The sequence below is a fragment of the Dipodomys merriami genome, unplaced genomic scaffold (assembly GCF_024711535.1).
Source record: "Dipodomys merriami isolate MVZ:Mamm:240054 unplaced genomic scaffold, mDipMer1.0.p SCAF_21, whole genome shotgun sequence".
Taxonomy (NCBI): domain Eukaryota; kingdom Metazoa; phylum Chordata; class Mammalia; order Rodentia; family Heteromyidae; genus Dipodomys; species Dipodomys merriami.
In genome coordinates, this window is record NW_027203493.1 from 16,333,955 (window position 1) to 16,353,239 (window position 19,285).

General features: G+C 38.6%; 1 protein-coding gene and 1 non-coding gene across 4 annotated transcripts; both read left to right on the top strand.

Moving 5' to 3' along the window:
• Positions 1 to 69: 69 nt before the first annotated feature.
• On the top strand, positions 70 to 19,282 carry Apip (APAF1 interacting protein). Of its 3 annotated transcripts, none has more exons than XM_070032604.1 (7): positions 70 to 238; positions 6,474 to 6,574; positions 11,892 to 11,940; positions 12,692 to 12,809; positions 13,041 to 13,176; positions 17,362 to 17,529; positions 18,296 to 19,282. In XM_070032604.1, the coding sequence occupies exons 1-7, from the start codon at positions 164 to 166 to the stop codon at positions 18,393 to 18,395; spliced, it is 747 nt and encodes a 248-aa protein (XP_069888705.1). In that variant the 5' UTR covers positions 70 to 163; the 3' UTR covers positions 18,396 to 19,282. The 3 variants fall into 3 exon arrangements, with proteins under 3 accessions (XP_069888705.1, XP_069888706.1, XP_069888707.1); XM_070032605.1 differs by having other exon boundaries at positions 70 to 232; XM_070032606.1 differs by lacking the exon at positions 11,892 to 11,940 and adding an exon at positions 4,785 to 4,931 and having other exon boundaries at positions 96 to 232.
• Positions 14,523 to 14,590, top strand: Trnaa-ugc (transfer RNA alanine (anticodon UGC)). The gene has a single exon. It is a non-coding gene; the product is annotated as a tRNA-Ala (tRNA).
• Positions 19,283 to 19,285: the final 3 nt, after the last annotated feature.

The following is a 19,285-nucleotide window of genomic DNA, read 5'->3' on the forward strand; positions in this document are numbered from 1 at the left end:
GGAGAGGTCCTCTCAGACCCCGCCTCTGCCCCGTCAGCCCCACCCTCAGGCTGCCCGCAATTTCGCCTGATTGCCTTGGTGGCCTGGCCACTTTAATCCAGGTGGAGGGCCGGGAGTAACAGGGAACTGCTGTGGGGGTCTGCGCATCCTCCGGGTCCTGACCATGTCTGGCTGCCTTGCTCCTGAGGGAGACTGCTGCTCTCGGCGATGCGGCGCGCAGGGAGAGGCACCGGTAGAGGCGGGTACCCCTGCGAGCACCTTGTCTTTGGATGCAGGGGGCTGGGGGAGGTGGAAGGCTTGGGAAGGGCGCGCGCGGTCGGGTGCTTCTGCACCTGGGTGCCTTGCCAGGTCGCGGTCCCCGCCCCCCCTGGGGTCCCTGCTGGGCGATCGAGGGCGCTAGAGGCCCCAAATTCCGAAAGGGGACAAGTAACGGAACGTGGGAAGCGTTTGGGCCATTTATGTGGGTGCTTCTCGGGAAGAGATCGCGGGACACCCCCAGTAGAGGTGGAGCACTGAGCCTCTGGTTCTTATTTTCAACTGTTCCTCGTCTGCACTATTTTAGACTGGTTACGATCATAAGAACGATTCCAAAAGGAAATGCGCCCTTAGGCTGTCCTAAGTGTTCCACAACCACGACACTAACTTTACAGCTCTTCTTTTCTATTCATACACATCTCCTACTACCTTCCCCCACTCTGTCACTCAGCCCAGGGGCACCGGGACTTCCTCACCTTCCTGCCTGAAAACAGTTCTGCCAGAAAATAAGCCCACACTCTCCTTTGATAGCGGGAAACAACCCAGATCTTCTTACTAGTGTTCAGGATCTCCGGCTACTCACCTCTCAAAGTCAGTTCTTTCCCTGTCTCTTCTACAGAATCTATTCACTCCTTTCTGGTAGATGGTTCTTGGGGTCAGCTTAGCTTTCAAACCCCTCCATGATCTGTTCCCTACCCCCAAAGTCTTTGCACTTCTCTCTGTACTTCATCTCTCTGCTCTAGGCAACTTGTCAAACGCTGTCATTCCAAGACTTTCACACGTTCGATGAACGACGTGCTTTCTCAACACAAAACTCGTGTGTGCCCACATTCCTCACACAACTTGATTTTTCACATCCTTTCCATCGTAGGTTCTCAACCTTCTTAAACAACGTTGATTCCTGCTATTTCCCTCCAAATCTCTGGTTTCCTTCTTGCCACTTATTAATTTTTTTCAATTTTCTTTAAAAAAACTATCTTCTACAGTTAAACTACAAATATTGGTTCTATCCCACCTTCTTTAAGGATGAGGAATCCAGGAATAGCTCAGCTCAAGTTCAGGCTCAGGATCTTGTCAAGCGATGCCCATCAGGCTAGGATTACAAACACAAGGTTTAATTGCAGATGGAGAATCTGCATCCAGGCTCACTCAACTGAGCTCCAAGGGCCGGAGTTACTCACTGGTCATTGGCTTCAACCTCAGTTCCTCACCAAATGCCTTCTTCGTAGTTAGGTAAATTGAATAAGTTTAATTTGGTAGCCAATAAAGAGAACACCACCCAGTATTCAGGCAGGAAGAGAAGTTTATCATTTTATTGAACTGCTGCCCAGCTGTGCTTGATGGAGAAGCACATGGCTGAAGTGGGGAGCTGAGGTCCAGCCTAGGTTTAAGTAGGGAAGGGGGTGGGGGCAGGTGAGGGAAGATGTGGCCACACCAGATGTGATGTGACCTCAGGGCCTGGGACCTTCCCTCCCTCTGATGGGGGTGGGGTGGGGAGGGAGAGCGGCCCTTAGGGGGAAGTGACTGTCTCCACGTGTGCCAATTGCCTAGGTGACACAGGTACTGGGCGGAGACTTAGCAAAGAGGTAAGAAAAGCCAGGGCCTGCATGGCCAGACATTACATGCATAAGCTGATTATTCTCAGGGCCAGGGGTGAAAGAGATCAAAATAGAAGATCCTGTCACTTCTGCTGTAGTTTTTAGTTCATACATACCAACACTGGTACAAAGCGAAAGGACCATACATAAGAGTATCAGGCAGTGGGTATCATTAAGATCCGTCTTGTAAGTTGACTACTACAGCTACATTAACTGGAACTGAGAGACTTATGTAAAAGACTAGTGAAAGAAAACACTTCAAAAATTAAGCCAGAGGCAAAGGGATTCAACAGGAGGTGGTGTTTATGATTTAGATGGTTTGAGAAACAATTCAGTAATCAAAAATAGTACCTTTAATGCTTATGGAAGATACCGGTAAAATAGATTAGAAGAAAATAAAGCCAAGGAGAACAAAAAGGAAAAAGTAATGTCAGTCCCTGGGAGAATTTTCACTGGTTCTATTCAGAATAAAAAAAAATGAAGACAGTGAAAATGTGTTTCATAGAATTCAATTTGGTAGCCTTTTATTCTGACATTATTCTCATTTTATGTTAAAAACCTTTTGCAAAAGGTGATGGTGGACAGTTAAATAGAATTGTCATAACTTGGCAATTTTATGCCATTTCCTAAAATTGAAAAGAGAGAACAATTACTGGTGTTGAATTTCACAAGACTATGAATCACAAATCCAGATTATGAAGATGAGGAAAATGATCCCAGACAGTACCACTGACTTTGCCTTTCAGCACAAGCCAGTAGGGGGCAGAGCCCAAACCAGACTTCATGTCTTATACTGCTAGTCAGTGCTTCACTGAGAACTTTTTAGTGTGACAGTGGAAAAGGAATGAAAAAGCTTTTGAGTAAACATGACATTGTGAAGATTACCAATGAAAACAAAGAAGAGAATGAAATAGATGGTGCAGAAAGAAACACGAAGCACAGAGAGAAAATCAGCCCCTGCCCCTTTCCAAAGGCCAGTTAGGAAAAACTGTGAAAGGCTGAAAGGACAATGGATGGTACATGACATCATTTACAACTCTGAGAATTATAGAGCACTGACTGCTGTGCACATGACTGTTATCCAGAGCATTGCAAGTTGTGTCCAGTTAGATTCTATTTATTGTTACCTGAGGATACTGTCTAATTTTGCCCTGTACAAATTCAGGATTCCTGATGACTCTACCACTAAGCCATATCCTCAGCCTGGCAGATTTTTACTTTGTATTTGTTTGAAGAGATTCCTGAGAAAACCTTTACTTGGGTCTGTGTAATACTTTCTTAACTTGAAAGAAAAAGTAGGAGGCTGGAGTTAGAGCCAGTGTTGTGAGAAAGTGTGTTGGTGACAATGAAGGCTGAGACTCCTTTAAATAACTAGATTGAAAATATAGAAGAATATTTAAGAGGAGGCAACAATGCTTGATAAGAAATGTACTCATTATCTTGCCCATGTAATTGTAACTCCTCTGTATGGTATTCTCACAATAAAACAATACAAAAGAATATTTAAAAACTAGGCATTCATACTTTTAATATTTATTAAAGATTCTTAAATCCATTTCTCACTAGAACCTATAGCTATCGTTGATTGTAATTAATCTTTACATATATTTCAAAATTATTATTCTAACTGAAATTAATAACAGAAAAGCAACAGTAATAATCAAGGAAGAATTAGACACCAATGAAACCTTTCCTTCTCATCAATTCTGTTAAAATATGCATTCTGACATTTACTTTCTTATTCTAGACAGTTTAAATGACTTCACTTTGATCAAATGTATCTCTCTGAGTGTCTGTTAACTGATGATTTTCCTTTAATTGTAATTTTGCTTGTGGGTATGAATGACTGACTGTATTAACAGCAGCTGCCACAACATTGCTATTCCTGTAGTCTGAAGCTGGCTAATTGCTCTGATAGCTCAGTACTAGAAAAGACAAAGGGAGACCTTTAATAACAGACCATTGTCTACAATGGTAGCAGTTCACTGTGCAAATTCACTCTTAGGATGGGGAAATTGCAGTTTTCCCATTAGCTGTATTTTAATCCATAATTAAAATATCATTTGTGTCTCTAAAAAAAGGAAATAACAAATTACTTATGGAACAGGCATAATTTTGGCTAGATTTCTTAAAGGGAAGATCAGAGATGTCTGTTTATTAATTTTAGTAATGAGAACATTCTTTTTAATTCAACAGTGTTTAATTCTGAAATGGTGTTGTGCTGGGACATTATGTCCATTGTACATCATTTTGCTCCTTTCAGCATTCTCATTTTATGCATGAGTAAGCTGAGACCCCCCCCCCAAGTCACCCAAGCAATGACTGTTATCATACGAATTTGACTTTAAGTCTGCTGTGTTCATCAAATCTTTACAAAATTCCCTAGATTTCCATATTCCAAATTTTATATTTTGTAATTCATTTTTATAATAATTGAAAATATATAGAATGTTAGCAGTAAATTGGGGAATTAACACAATTTTATGTATCCAGATAAGTAACCAAGAATTCAGTCCCCAAAATGATGATCCTTCTCTGGACTCTCACCCTTGACCCAGGGCCAAGCTGATAAAAGCCTGCTCCCATGCTATGCTTTTCTGCTTCTCGACACCTGTTCCCAGAAGTATAGTCCATTGGGGTCTGTAGCTTATATGAGCACTGTCTATTAGAAGTCCTCATTTTAATCAAATAACAGATGTTATCTTATGTTTCTAATAACTTTCATATCTGTTAAAACAGAAGCTCAGGGACCCCAGAATGCTGAAAACACATTCCAGAAAATCTTGGCTTTGGAGCTTCGTTTCTCCCAAGGGAGTGTCACACCCATTTCTTTATGGCTCTGTGAAACCCTGCTTTCTCACCAGTCCCACCTTTTATGTTAAAATAATTATAAAAATAACTTATTTACCATATTTACTTTTTTTTTTCCAGTTGTAGGACCTAAACTCTGGGCCTGGGAGCTATCCCTCAGCTCTTCAGTTCAAGGCTAGCGCTCTACCACTAGAGCCACAGCACCACTTCCGCCTTTTCTGCTTATGTGGTGCTCAAGAATCGAACCCAGGGCCTCATATATGCAAGGCAAGCACTCTACCACTGAGCCACCTTCTCAGTTCACCATATTTACTTATTTTTAATAACACAGGTTGCATATCATGCTACCAAAAATGAAATTCATTGTATTTCTACTTGATTGATTTTATTTTCATTTTCTTAAACTATATTTTAATATAGTCTTTATGAGAAGTTGGCTGTATTTTTTTCTACAGACATAATTGTTGGAGTTACATATATACATAATATTTGATGCTTGTCTTGCCTTTATGCGTATGCTCCCAAAACATGTATCATTGTATAAATGGATTCACCAAGTATTGTGATTGTTCCTACGTGCTTTTGTTATTTTGTTATTTGCTTGATTTTATTTTCCATTATTTCATAATGTAATGTAATAAGAGAAAACAATAAATTATCTCATTTTTTTTCTGGTATCAGAGTGTGAACTCAAACTCATACTTATTCTTTTGGCATTCTACCACTTAAGCACACTTTTATTGGTTATTTTGGAAATGGGGTTTCATATATTTTCGGCCCAAGATGGCTTTAAACTTCCGTCTTCCAAATCTCAGCTTCCTGAGTAGCTAACGTGCGGACATAAACCACTAGTCCCCAGGTAAAACAAGTTTTTTAGCTTTTTTGAAAATTTGAATCTGGGTGCCAGGGTATGCACAGGTGTGCGCGCGTGTGCGTGCATGCGCACACATACACACACACACACACACACATGCACACCTGTAATCCTAGCATTTAACAGGCTAAGGCAGGAGGATCTGGAGTTATCCCCTGCCTTTTTTATAAGGTGTTTTGCATAACAGTAACTTTCTGGACATGCTAACTTGTGTTTCTTGCAGGATGAGATTCTGTTTTCTTTCAGCCATTCAGTAGATACTTTGTAATGTATACCAAGCATATTCATATCTGCCTTTTCCTGGAGTCTATTCCATAGTGCTGGACTCCACTGTCCTGTACCACATAATCTCAGGCTGCCATTGATGTAGTAAATACATTGTTTTTGTTTGTTTGGTAGGGGGTAAGTTTAAACCAGTGCCTCCTGCCTGATGTGGCTTGACCCACATCCCAGCCCTTTTGTTTTCGTGATATAACTAATGTTTGCCCTGGCAAATCCCATATAGTTGGTTACAAGTGTACACCAGCACACCTAGCTAGTAAATCCTTTTTTTAAACATTAAAACAAACTGCTTGTAATTGTTTTTCCCCTAACTGCACCTTTTCTTAGCTTTAGATGTGCCAGCTGGGAATAATTACTTGATGAAATAATGTCTGTGTTAAAAAATCATTATCTTGCCGGGCACTGGTGGCTCACGCCTGTAATCCTAGTTATTCAGGAGGCTGAGATCTGAGGATCACAATTCAAAGCCAGCCCGGGCAGGAAAGTCCGTGACTCTTATCGCCAATAAACCACTAAAAAATCAGAAGTGGCGCTGTGGCTCAAGTGGTAGAGAGCTTGCCTTGAGCTGAAGAGCGCAAGGACAGCGCCCAAGCCCAGAGTTCAAGCCCCACGACCGACCAAAAAAAAAAAAAAATCATTATCTTCTATTGCAGGACAAGGAACATCCGAGATACCTGATCCCAGAACTTTGCAAACAGTTTTACCATTTGGGCTGGGTCACAGGAACTGGAGGAGGAATTAGCTTGAAGCATGGGTAAGTTTCTGATTTTATCACCAACAATTCCCCTTCATGAGCAGACAACAGAGAGCCTATCTTGTGGTACAGTATGCCAAAAAGTAGCTGCTAACTAGTTGTGTGTGATACTGAGAGCATTTCATTCTAAATGGTCAAATTGGTTTGAGTGTGATGGCTCACACCTGTAATCCCAACTACTCAGTAAGCAGAGATTGTGTAAAAAGTTAGTGAGACTCCCAACTAACAAACAAGCACCTATAATCCTAATCTACAGGGAAGGCTTAGGTAGACATTTGCCAATACCACAAGTAAAAATGTGAGATCCTGTCCAAAAAAATAAGCAACAAAGAATAGGAGAATAGCTCAAGTGGTAGAGTGTCTACCTAGTAAGTATGAAGCCCTGAGTTCAAACATATCACCCAGAAGAAAATAGAAGTAAATAAATTGCTTAAAAGGATATTTACAGAATTGAATGAAAACAATGTGTTGATGTTATTTACAATAGTAAATTCCTAAGGATTTAAGAACTACAATTTCTAATCTGTAATTTGGTCCTTTACTTTTGGAATACCAAAGTTAAATTTCATTTTTCTAAGTATGTTCTTATGTCTGGAATTATAAAAGGTATAGGTGGACAAGATTGTATCAGTGTGCCAGTTACATATTTTAAAATCACCTTAAAATATTGAGATTATTAACTATTAAAAATTCTAAAAGTTACTTTATTAAGTTAAAAGGAAGCTCCAAAGTTGCTTTAAGAAAGCAATTCTAAACCTATTCTAAGCAAGTATTTCTTTTTTTCTTTTTCTTTTCTTTTCTTTCTTTCTTTTTTCTTTGTTTGTGCCAGTCCTGGGGCTTGAACTCAGGGCCTGGGCACTGTCCCTGAGGTGTGTTTTGCTCAAGGCTAGTACTTTACCTCTTTAAGCCATAGCTCCACTTCCAGCATTTTTGGTAGTTTATTAAAGATAAGAGTCTCATGGACTTACCTGCCCATGCTGGCTTCTAACTGTGATCCTCAAATCTGAGCCTCCTGAGTAGCTAGGATTACAGGCATAAGCCACCAGTATCTGCCCTCATGGTCTACTTTTGATGAAGGCTACTACTCTACCGCTTGAGCCACTTCCAGCTTTTTTGGTAGTTTTAGTGGAGAGAAGAGTCTCACAGACTTTTCTGCCTGGGCTGCCTTTGAACTGCTGCTGAGCTTCCTGAGTAGCTAGGATTACAGGCATGAGCCAACAGCACCTGACAAGTTTTTCTTATTAATGAACATATCACCTCTAGATCATTATTCTTTAAAAGACAAAATATGGCACAAAACTTAACTTGAAGCAGAAAGAATGAATACTTTTTAAATTGTTGATTAGATTTAGTCAACGTCTTTCTTTCAAAAAGATGAGGAATAGATACCTTGCCAACAATTAAAATAAAGATAACCGTCTCATCCTCTCAAGAATTTCTAAAATAAAATGAGAGACATTGCTTTATTTCTTTAGCCTAAATCACTTTCATTAGCAAAATTGGATTTTTAATATATTTACATGCTAATAAGTATACATATACTAATGCTCCCCCTCCAAAGAGGTTGCATTGCATTAAAAAAAATGGACTGTAAAAATAAAATCAAAAAATTTTGAATTGGATGTATACCATGAGATAAGGCCATGGTAACTTCATCTGCTTCAAATGACCAAATGGCTCATGAAATATTACTTGAACAATGGGAAATAGCAAGAAAGCTCTTAGCCAGCAATGGGCACAGTTGTGGGTTGAAAGATGCACTCAGAGACCCAATAAGCTGTTGTACTTAGTAGATCTGTATATCCATCTGTGCCTGGTGCTCCTGTGTCGATTCAGCCTTGTGCAAGCTTTCATGTTGGTCTATTCAAAATAAACCCTATCCTAACAGCAGTTTACTTTTGTTATACTTACTCATTTACAAGTTGAATTGATGTCCCTGCTGTGTTATTGCATAATTAATTATGTTCTAAGTGTTGCCTTTAGTTAACTACTCTTTTTCTTTTAAAAGATTTTATGTGCAGGAAATAGTTTTTTTACAAATGGAGTAGAGCTCCTCACCAAAATAAGCTAAAAAGAATCATTTCTAACTTTCGTTGTTGTTGGTGGTGGTTGTGGGGTTTGAACTTGGTTGTGGGGTTTGAACTCTGGGCCTTGAACTCTGGACCTGGGCGCTGTCCCTAAGCTCTTCAGCTCAAGGCAAGTGCTCTACCACTTGAGCCACAGTGTCACTTCTTGTTTTCTGGTGGTTAGTTGGAGATAAGAGTCTCCTGGATTTTCCTTGCCTATGCTGGCTTTGATCCGTGATTCTTAGATCTCAGCTTCCTGAGTAGGTAGGATTACAGGCATGAGCCACTGGTGCCTGGCTCTAATTGACTCTTTAGGGGACCAGAAGAAAAAAAAAAAAAGAGAGCAGGGACTCAGGCTATAATCCTAGCTACTCTGGAGACTGAGATTTGAGGATCATAGTTTAAAGCCATTCCAGGCAGACAAATCCTGAGGCACTTTCTCTAAGCCCTGGTATCAGCACCAAAATACAAAATACACCAGAGGGCAATGGAAGTTGGGGAGGGTGTAGAAGTCAAAAAACAATTTTTTTAAACAAACCTTATAAAGGACAGTTCCTTCTAGCAGGCCACTCTGATTGTGTGTGGCATCATAAACAACTTACTGGCACATCTTTTAAAATGCTATGGCTTTTATAGCATTGCAGTCAGTTAGAACTCTGTTTACATAGTCTCAATGTGTCAGGAGCTCCTCCTGGAGGCAGTACATGGAAAGCCATAGTTTCATGGCCATCTGTGTAGGCTCTCAAAATGCAGGCTTCACTGAATAAAGTGGATGTTTTGAAATAAAATATTGTGAACCCACAAAACTGGTTTTTTTTTCCAGCAATATCATGTTGCTAGTGATAGTTTCGCTTTGTCTCTTTGGACAGATGAACTTGGAATGAGGTGTCAGCCCAAAAACTTAGGCTTCCCAAATAATAAAGACAGCACTTTGGGAATACAGTCAGCTGATTGATCTTAAGTCTAGCTTACACCATTCTAGGTTACACTCTTAGTGTTTGGTACCTAGATGTATATAAAAGACAGCTTAAGATCTACAAATGAGTTAAACCAAGAGGAAATGAGATACCCAGAAAACAATAGTAATCACAGTAATTCCAGGCTACTCAGCCTATGATTTAGAATAACCTATTTTTCACATGTAATGTAGATGGGTGTCAAAGATACTGATCCTGTTGTATTTGATTAAGATTACAGTTAATAATCTCATACCACTGAAACTTAATAATACCTAAATGACTTTTTTTTAAAGACCAGAGAACAACTAAAAATTGAACCAAGTAAACATAGGCATAGTATAAACTTGAGTTTTGTTCTCCTGCCTACCATACAGTGAAAGAACAGGAAGTAGAGAGAAGTTACTTCCAGCCCATAATACCTTGAAATTCAAAGTTTTTGTTTTGTTTTGTTGGTCATGGGGCCTGAACTCTGGGCCTGGGTGCTGTCCCTCAGCTCTTCAGTTCAAGGCTAGCACTCTAACTTGAGCCACAGTGCTACTTCCAGCTTTTTCTGCTTATGTGGTGCTGAGGAATAGAACCCAGGTCCTCATGCATGCAAGGCAAGCACTCTACCACTGAGCCACCTTCCCAGCTCCTCAAAGTGCTTTTTATCTCTGGCATACAATATCAAACATATTTCACTTTAGTCTTTGGTGTGTTTCCCTCCAGAAATAAAAGCTCTGTTGTATTTGTGTTTTATACAACTCTTTCTTTATTATTAATGAGCTTTTGTCTAAAACTTATTTAGCTAATCTTTCTCACCCAAAGTTAATTGAAGTCCAACTTTGAGCCTATTTTGCATAGGCATTAATTTTAAAAATATAGCAGACTTAGCATGACAAATCACTTGAACAAACAGAACAAGTTGCCTTGGTTTTCCTATTTTGTAGCTGGGTTTTCTTTATCAGCATTTTAGTTAGCTGTTCCCAGAACTATACAATTTCTCCCTATGTGATAGCACTACAACATGTCTACACTATCTTCCCTGATAGATCACTGGTGTTTGAAAGGGTGAGTTTTACTGGATGATTCTTTCCCATTTCTATAGGTTCCCGAGGAATGTTCCTCTATTATCCTGTGCAGCAGAGAACAAACCTAGGAGAGATAATCAAGTGTGTACTTTCTGTGCATTGGATTTCAATCATATTATTGGTCATTGATTTTCTACACTATAATTTACTAAGAGACTTCCATTCACTAACCTTTGTTAGTTCCAAGTCTAAAGGTTTATTAGTAGGCCAACTTTGACTACTAAATGCAAACCATCCTCATCTTTACTAAGAAGCTTTGATATTTGTTCAGTATCCCTATATCTGCATCTCAGTGGCAGAAGTTAGGGCACCAGGTGCTGGCATTTCCTTGGTTTGCATTTATGTGGCAGCTCATTTGTATGCTGGGCAGCAGCAGAAACTGGTCAGAGAGCCAAAGGACCCTTTTTGAGGGTAGAGAGAATTTCCAAGAGGTTTGAAATTAATTTGCAGATCTGCAGATCAAGTTTGAGAATACTGGTGTAGAGTTTAGCAGCTCCCTTCAATACTACATCCTGCAACAAAGATTTCCACATGCAACTTTTTTTTAAGATGGTCTGGACTTGAACTCATAATTTTTTTTTGCCCCAGCATTCCAAACACTGGGATTGTAGACATGAGACACCATGCACGACTTACATTTTGCAACTGTTTTAGCTTTATTGCCAAACATTTCCCAACATACATGTACTTTGCAAATAGGAAACAATTTTAAAGTTTCAGTGTTAATGTTGTAACTTGTCCAGCAGAGGTCTCTGAACTTCATAGTTTATGATCACAGGCTTTCAAGCCATAAAAGTAAATGTGATGCTTTGCCTGAACATGTGTTCCCCAGTTGGACTTTAGAACAACAATATTTCACATGTGATTGGATAACTTCTGCTTATTCAGGTCTTGAGATGCTGAAGAAAATCTTATATATTAAATACATTTTTATTTCCACACAATAGATAAAACCCTGGTTACCAATGATTTTGTATCATGAAAAGAAGTATATATGAAAGTGTGAAAGAAAAAAGCAACAAAGTTTTGCTGTGCTGCCAGCATCACAAAACTATTAAGATAATTTGGTATTCTGTGTAGCCTAAGCCCTTAATTAACCAGCTAGCTGTTTGTATGACTGATTTATAAAGAGCGTTGATAATTAGACTGCAAGGATACTGTTTTCTGCAAAAGCAGAAAATTCATTAAATAAATACCAATGTTTATATTTTTGTGTTACCAGCAATGAAATCTACATTGCTCCTTCAGGAGTGCAAAAAGAACGGATTCAGGTATAGTAAAGGGATCCTTCTCTGTTTGACTATTGTTTTGTGAACTGGAATTACTTCAAAGACTCTGTTAGTCCTGAAGGGTGGTTACATTGTGATCATTTGAGTAATCAGCAAACAGTTGTCAAGTAATTATTAAATATTTGTGGAGGGCTGGGAAGGTGGCTCAGTGGTAGAGTGCTTGCCTTGCATGCATGAGGCCCTGGGTTCAATTCATCAGCACCACATAAGCAGAAAAAGCCAGAAATGGTGCTGTGGCTCAAGTGGTAGAGTGCTAGCCTTGAGCTGAAGAGCTGAGGGACAGCACCCAGGCCCAGAGTTCAGGTCCCATGACCAAAAAAAAAAAAATTGTGGAGTAATTATTGAGTTCTTTTCTTTACTGTGTAAGTACCTTATATGCAACCAATGTATGTTTTGACATCTCCTTCAGCCTGTAGAGGGCAAAAGTGGGTAGTGCAATCTTAAATTATAACAAAAATGATTATAATTTTTGCAGCCTAATCACACTGTCTTAATCAGGTTGGGCTATGCAGGTTGATGGTCTCAGTTGGCTCAATTTAATTGATATTTTATTGTAACAAAGCTATCCCAATTGAAAGTTAGCTTTATTTCAAAATTCCGGAAAGTATCATTGTATTTAATGCTATAATATTATACTACATATTACATATACTGAATTGCATACATACAGGCAAGATGGACATTTCTAATTGATATTATAATGAGCTTTGTGTTCTTTCTCTCCTTCAAATAGCCAGAAGACATGTTCGTGTGTGATATAAATGAACAGGACCTAAGTGGACCTCCAGCATCTAAAAAGCTAAAAAAAAGCCAGTGTACCCCTCTTTTTATGAATGCTTACACAATGAGAGGTATGCTGAAAATGTAATTGACATAAAAAGAATAAAGAAGGCTCCCTAAATCATAATAATAATAATTATTATTTTAGTTAACATTGTTTGAATACCTACTAAGAACAGGCACTTTCATTCTACTTGGCTGTTCAAACCCCCCCCCCCCAGTCAGTTTGTAGATGTGTATTTTGTCTTTCAAAAGCATAACTTGCCTTCACTGATCATGTGACTGTATTCTTCCTCCTTCAGGAGCAGGTGCAGTGATTCATACTCACTCCAAAGCTGCTGTCATGGCCACCCTTCTCTTCCCAGGACAGGAATTTAAAATTACACATCAGGAGATGATTAAAGGAATACAGAAATGTACCTCAGGAGGGTATTATAGGTATTTCCCTTTTTAAATTTTTTTTCTTTGATAAATAGGATAACTGATCTTGTTTATGCATATAATGAGATGCTGTAGAATCTAGGTTAAATAATACTCCATTTAATATTATACTTCGTCTAGATCTCTTTGTCAGCAACACAAATCTTCTTCTTCCTCCTCCCCGGCTTAGGAAATTAATAGCATTAATAGCATCATGAAATGTTTGTTAAAGGAAAGTCAAAAAAAAATCTTGGTTGGGATTTCTGTAGAGATGGAAAAATTAAGTCCCTTTATTGAGGTGATCAGAGAGCAAGATCTGTTCTTCATATCGCCTTCAGGAAGCCTGATCCAGGATTGCTGTTGAGACTTCTTTTTTAGTTAATTTAGTATTTCTAAAATATTTTCATAATTATGAAAGTTTTCTATTCATTAAGTAGAACTTGATTTTTTTTTTAAGTGTGGAAGGGAGCATGGATGCTAAATATAGAACATTGACCTTCTAGATAAGTTTAAATCCAGTGAAAATAGGGGTTATACTGTGGGGGAGGAGCATACAAAGCAACAAAAACTTCGGGGATGGGGATTTGGGGGGTAGTTGTGCAGGTGGGAGGGAGAGGATGGTAGGGGGGAAAACAAAGGTGGAGGCAACAATGCTCAATAGGAAATGTACTTATTACCTTGTTCATGTTAACTATAACCCCTCTGTACAGCATTTTTACAATAAAAAAGTACACAAATAAAAAAATAAAAAGATAAGTTTAAATAAATCTCACAGCCCACAAAAATGTAGCCATTATTCATAGATCTAAGTTCTTAGTGTCATGAGCAAACATGTCCCAGTGCTGAGATACAAGCTAAGCTTTGTCTTTGAATTCAGTAGCATTCTTCTGAGCTTTTGCCCTTCATAATTTTCTAAAGTTTCTTGGTTTTCCCTGGCCTTATTTAGAAGAAGAGGATGCCAGTTGTACTAAAGTGTTCTTACAGCAATATCTTATTGTTACTACATGTAATGGAAAATATGTGCTTAAACTGGTGTGCTGGGAAATTAATTTCATTTGATTTCACATCATATTTATTATGTGCCTAAAGTATCCCTCAGCACTGTGAGAACACCTGTGTACAGAAACTATGTATTTTAATTATGAATGGTATATATACCAAAGCAAGTATAGCCCCATTCTGCCATTTCCATATCTAGGTCTTGAAAGAAGAGTCTAGTCAGTGTTGGGAGTTTCAGGTACATTTGATTGCTACGGAGAAGAAATAAACACAGGTCAGAGGCATGTGGGGAAGGTGAGATAGGATCAGAGTGTAATAGAGTGCCTATTATGGGTTAAAGAATGGCATCAATGTGGGGCTGGGAAGGTGGCTCAGTGGTAGAGCGCTTGCCTTGCATGCATGAGGCCCTGGGTTCGATTCCTCAGCAGCACCACATAAGCAAAAAGAAAAAAAAACAGAAGTGGCACTGTGGCTCAAGTGGTAGAGCGCTAGCCTTGAGCTGAAGAGCTGAGGGACAGTGCCCAGGCCCAGAGTTCAGGCCCCACAACTGGACCCCCCCCCAAAAAAAAGAATGGCATCAATGGACATTTTTATGCACAATATATACAGGAGTGTGTGTGTACACGTGCATGTGTGCGTGTGCCAGTGCTGGAGCTTGAACTCAGGGCCAGGGCACTCCCTTAGCTTTTACACTCAAGGTTGGATCTCTACCACTTGAATCACCTAGATACTTAGGGCTTTTTTTATGAGTTAATTGGAAATAAAAAAATCTTACCAACTTTCCTTTCCAGGATGGCTTTGAACTGTGATCATCTGATTTCAGCCTCCTGAGTAGTTAGAATTATAGGCATGAGCCATTGGAACCAGTGACTAATATATTTATTATAACCTAGCATATATGTTCATATGTATTTCATATATCATTTCAAATGTTCCAGAATCTTGGAAGAATAAATACTCTGGGAGGGAGGAATGTTAGGGACAGAACCCAGGGCCCTGCACATACTAAGCAAGCACTCCCACTGAGTACCAAGTTGTTGTTTTTTGGGTTTTTTTGTCAGTCATGGGGCTTCAACTCTGGGCCTGGGCCCTGTCCCTCAGCTTTTCAGCTCAAGGCGAGCACTCTGTCACTTGAGCCACAGCACCACTTCCGGTTTTCTAAGTGGTTTATTGGAGATAAGAATCTCAAGGACTTTCCTGTCCTGTGATCCTCAGATCTCAGCCTCCTGAGTGACTAGGATTACAGGTGTGAGCCACTATGCCCCTCCAAGTTTTGTTTTTAAGATAGCCTTTACAACTTTATTTTTTGTCTCATTAGGTAATGAGTAGTAATGGTAGGGACATTATCATAGTTTAGGAGGCAGTGATTTTTTTATCTCTATCTAGGGAGAATCCCAAAAGTCTAATCAAAAGAAGAGTTAACAAAAGCTGGAAGATGTAAGAAAGGGTGGAGTTTTAGTATTCTTGATTCTATTGCATTTGAAGTCTATCTTGAAAAAAGAGAAGACTGGAGCTATCAGTGTAGCACAGTGGTAGGATGTTCTCTTGACTGTTCATGGAGCCTGATGTTCCATCTTCAGCATGCAGGGGAAAAAAAACAAACTGAAAACTCTTATTTCTTTACTAAGTGAGGTCACAGGTATCTGCATGTATCCATATAATTGTCCTACCTGTTGGAAACAACATGCCTGCCTGTACTAGAGTGAAAACACTGCTAGAACACAGAGGGCCACAGGACTAACCTGCCTCTGTTTATTAACCTGTTGAGATCTGTATCCTGTCTGGGAAATAGGGAGTTGCCTTGAATTAGCTCTCAGATCTTGCTTTACTGTGAAATTGTTTTATACCTGGAAATATTCTAACTGTTCACTGTATGCCAGAGGAAAAAGTAGAATTGTGGTATTGCTGGCCAGTTTTTACCAGCTCATCCCTTCCATACTTAAGAATACTTTATAATTATTTTTGTTTCACCTAAGTGAAAGTATGGCAACTCTAAACCAATAATATGCTGGTTAGCCAAATAATTATTCAGTTGGAAATAATTTAGTGTTTTCCTTCCTTAATGTAGTAAGTCCCATTAACACTTTAGGTGGAACTCTTTAAGTTTACTCACTACAGAGATGTTGAAAGGCAGATGTGACATTAATAATGCGAGAGAAATTCATGTAAAAAGGATAATTTGGCTGAGTTTTGGTTGGTTATACGTAACCAATGAGAATAGACTTAAAAATGTACCCATTACATGACATATGAAACTGTAATTTTGAAATATATTTAATAAACAAAATGTTTAAATAGGGATACAGGTTGACCCATTGCAACAATGAGATGTACAAGACACTATGTTGAAGAAACGAACTTTACAATTTAGGCCGGGGATGGGGGGTGGGGAGCGAGGGAATAGTTGTGGAGGTGGGAGGAAAGGGATGGTAGGGGAAAAACAAAGGAGGAGGCAACAATGCTTGATACGAATTGTACTCATTACCTTGCTCGTGTAACTGTAACCCCTCTGTACAGTATTTTTACAATAAAAACTTATTAAAAATACTGTCCAATCAGTTAAAAATAAAAAGAATAGACTTAATTTTACTAGTAGCTAAGATGTTGTCTTGAATATCACTACATTCTGATCTCGTCACACTGAGTGCAAAGTGGAAGTAACAAGTTTTAATGATCCAGATATGAGAATATCCTGAAGGTATTATCATACCCGTAGTAGTTCTTGTTCTGGTCACAGCCACACTGGTAGTTATTGGTTTTTCTGTTCAAGACATTTTGGAGAGCTGCAGAGATGAAATACAATGGTTGTATGTTGTTGGGAAATTCCTCCTCAATATATAGTTCCATTTTTAATCCATCTACACTTCTGATTCTAACATGTATCATTTCCCATCTCCTGTTAAAAATGTTATGATTGCTATGCTTCAAGGAAGTGCTTGTGTGATCTTGATGATTTCTTTGTTAGATTTTGATTCAGTCTACAAATTTCTGCCACTTAGGAATGCTGCCAAATTCCCGTGGTATCTTTTGCTGCAGATGTTTATGCAAGATACCCAGAAAAACATGCAATATCTTGTTCATAATTTGGAATGGCTTTCTAGAGGGAAAGAGAGTATCTGATTGGCGACTTGAAAAATTACAAATTGTGTACGTGAATAGCGTTATTTGTTTTGGTGGGGAATTAAATGCTTGTTTATCTTCCAGGTATGATGATATGTTAGTGGTACCCATTATTGAGAACACTCCTGAGGAGAAAGACCTTAAAGAACGGATGGCTCAGGCAATGAATGAGTACCCAGATTCTTGTGCGGTACTTGTCAGGCGCCATGGAGTATACGTGTGGGGAGAAACATGGGAGAAGGCCAAAACCATGTAAGTATACATACAAAAACACACTTGGAATGTGAAAAGATGCAAAATACGTTTTATGATTTAAACTGAAGTCTGATTTTTGTGTTTTATTGATAAATTTGGTTTAAATTTAAATAGTCTGTATTATTTCTAGTACTTGATATTTACTGTTCATTCATTCATTTAAAAGTATTTACGGGATCAGCTATTATTTAGAGAAGCTCTAATACAAGAGGAAAAAGACCGATCTTAAGTAATGTGAATTTTATTGCCAAACTGCATCGTAAATTAATATTTTGTAGTTTAGTTAATTATCCTATTCACTATTTTACTATTTACAACTATTAATTCATTAATTACTGTATTGATTCTGGGGTTTGAACCTAGCCTTGGACTTTTGCTCAAGGCTAGTGCTCTACTACTTGAGCCACAGCTCCATTTCCAGCTTTTTGCTGGTTAATTGGAGATAAGAGTCTTACATACTTTTCTGCCAGGCTGGCTTCAAGCCATAATCCTCAGATCTCAGCTTTCTGATTGGCTAGGATTACAGGTATGAACCAACGGCAGCTGGCTGTATATTTAAAATTATTATTTTCTGAAAAGTATATAATGTGTTTGTTCAGTTGCAGGTGAATCTTTTAGATGTCCTAAAATTGTTAGGAGTAGAAAAACATATAGGCAGTAGAAACAAGGCAGAGTTAACTTACTAGAGGGAGGAGAGCTTGTTTAGGGTTGAAAATTCTACTTTAGTGAACACCTCCAGTCCCTTTTGCTTTTTCTTTCACAGGTGTGAGTGTTATGACTATTTGTTTGATATTGCCGTATCAATGATGCAGGTAGGACTCAATCCTACACAGCTACCAGTTGGAGAGAATGGAATTGTATAAGCCAAGTGGAAGTTTAATTATCTACAAAGATGAAGTTCAACTTGATTATTACCTAACTAAAACATCTATTTTTTAAATGGATTCAAGTTTTCAGTATTGCCGTTAATTTGTTACTAACTACTACACATAGTCACTATCTCTTCTGACATTGACTATTTGCTTTATTGTAATTTTAAAGAAGGCAATGAAATAAAGGTTTTTTTACTCAGTTTATGCTTATTTTTATTTTTAAGTTGGTAACTGCAAAATATTTGTTTTTAATGTCTCTTTTTGTAAATTCTCAGAGAATTTGTCTTAATCTTTAAAGCTGCCAATGATAATAGAATTTGTTGGGAAATTTCCACGGAATTATGGAGTACACCTTGATTTTTTTTAAAAAAATTGTCCTCAGTTTGCTTGCTTAGCTGTGCTCTACCACTTGAACATGCCTCCAGCCCTGATTTTTGTTGGTTATTTTAGAGGTGGAGTTGTGAACTTTTCTGCCCTGGCTAGCTTCTAACCTTGATCCTTCAGATCTCAGACTCCTGAGTAGCTAGACTTACAGGTGAGCCACTCTTAGTACATAAAATTTATGTGAATTATTAAGACTAAAATGTATTATCATATTTGATGTTAAACAGTTTCATAGAGTTCTCTATAAGCTGTAGTGTTTCTCTACGTAGGCTGAGCATCTGAAAAATCCATAGTTCTGTGATAACAAGCACACACAATGCACAAAGGATGATACCCTGCTTAACCTACATGGTAGAATAGTCAGATTCAGATTCACTGAAAGTACTGTGTGAAATTGCCTTCTGAGTTGTACATCATTGCACTTTGTATTTAAATTTGGGTCATGTACTGAAAATATCTTGTTATGCATAGGCAAATACACCAATTCCAAACTATTT

Bases quoted from the DNA above. Each gene is read 5' to 3' on its own strand.
- Apip (XM_070032604.1), top strand. From the start codon at position 164: ATGTCTGGCTGCCTTGCTCCTGAGGGAGACTGCTGCTCTCGGCGATGC. The intron at 6,575-11,891 runs GTAAGTTTCTGA...TTGTGTTACCAG, and splicing joins GGAATTAGCTTGAAGCATGG to CAATGAAATCTACATTGCTC. The intron at 11,941-12,691 runs GTATAGTAAAGG...TCCTTCAAATAG, and splicing joins TGCAAAAAGAACGGATTCAG to CCAGAAGACATGTTCGTGTG.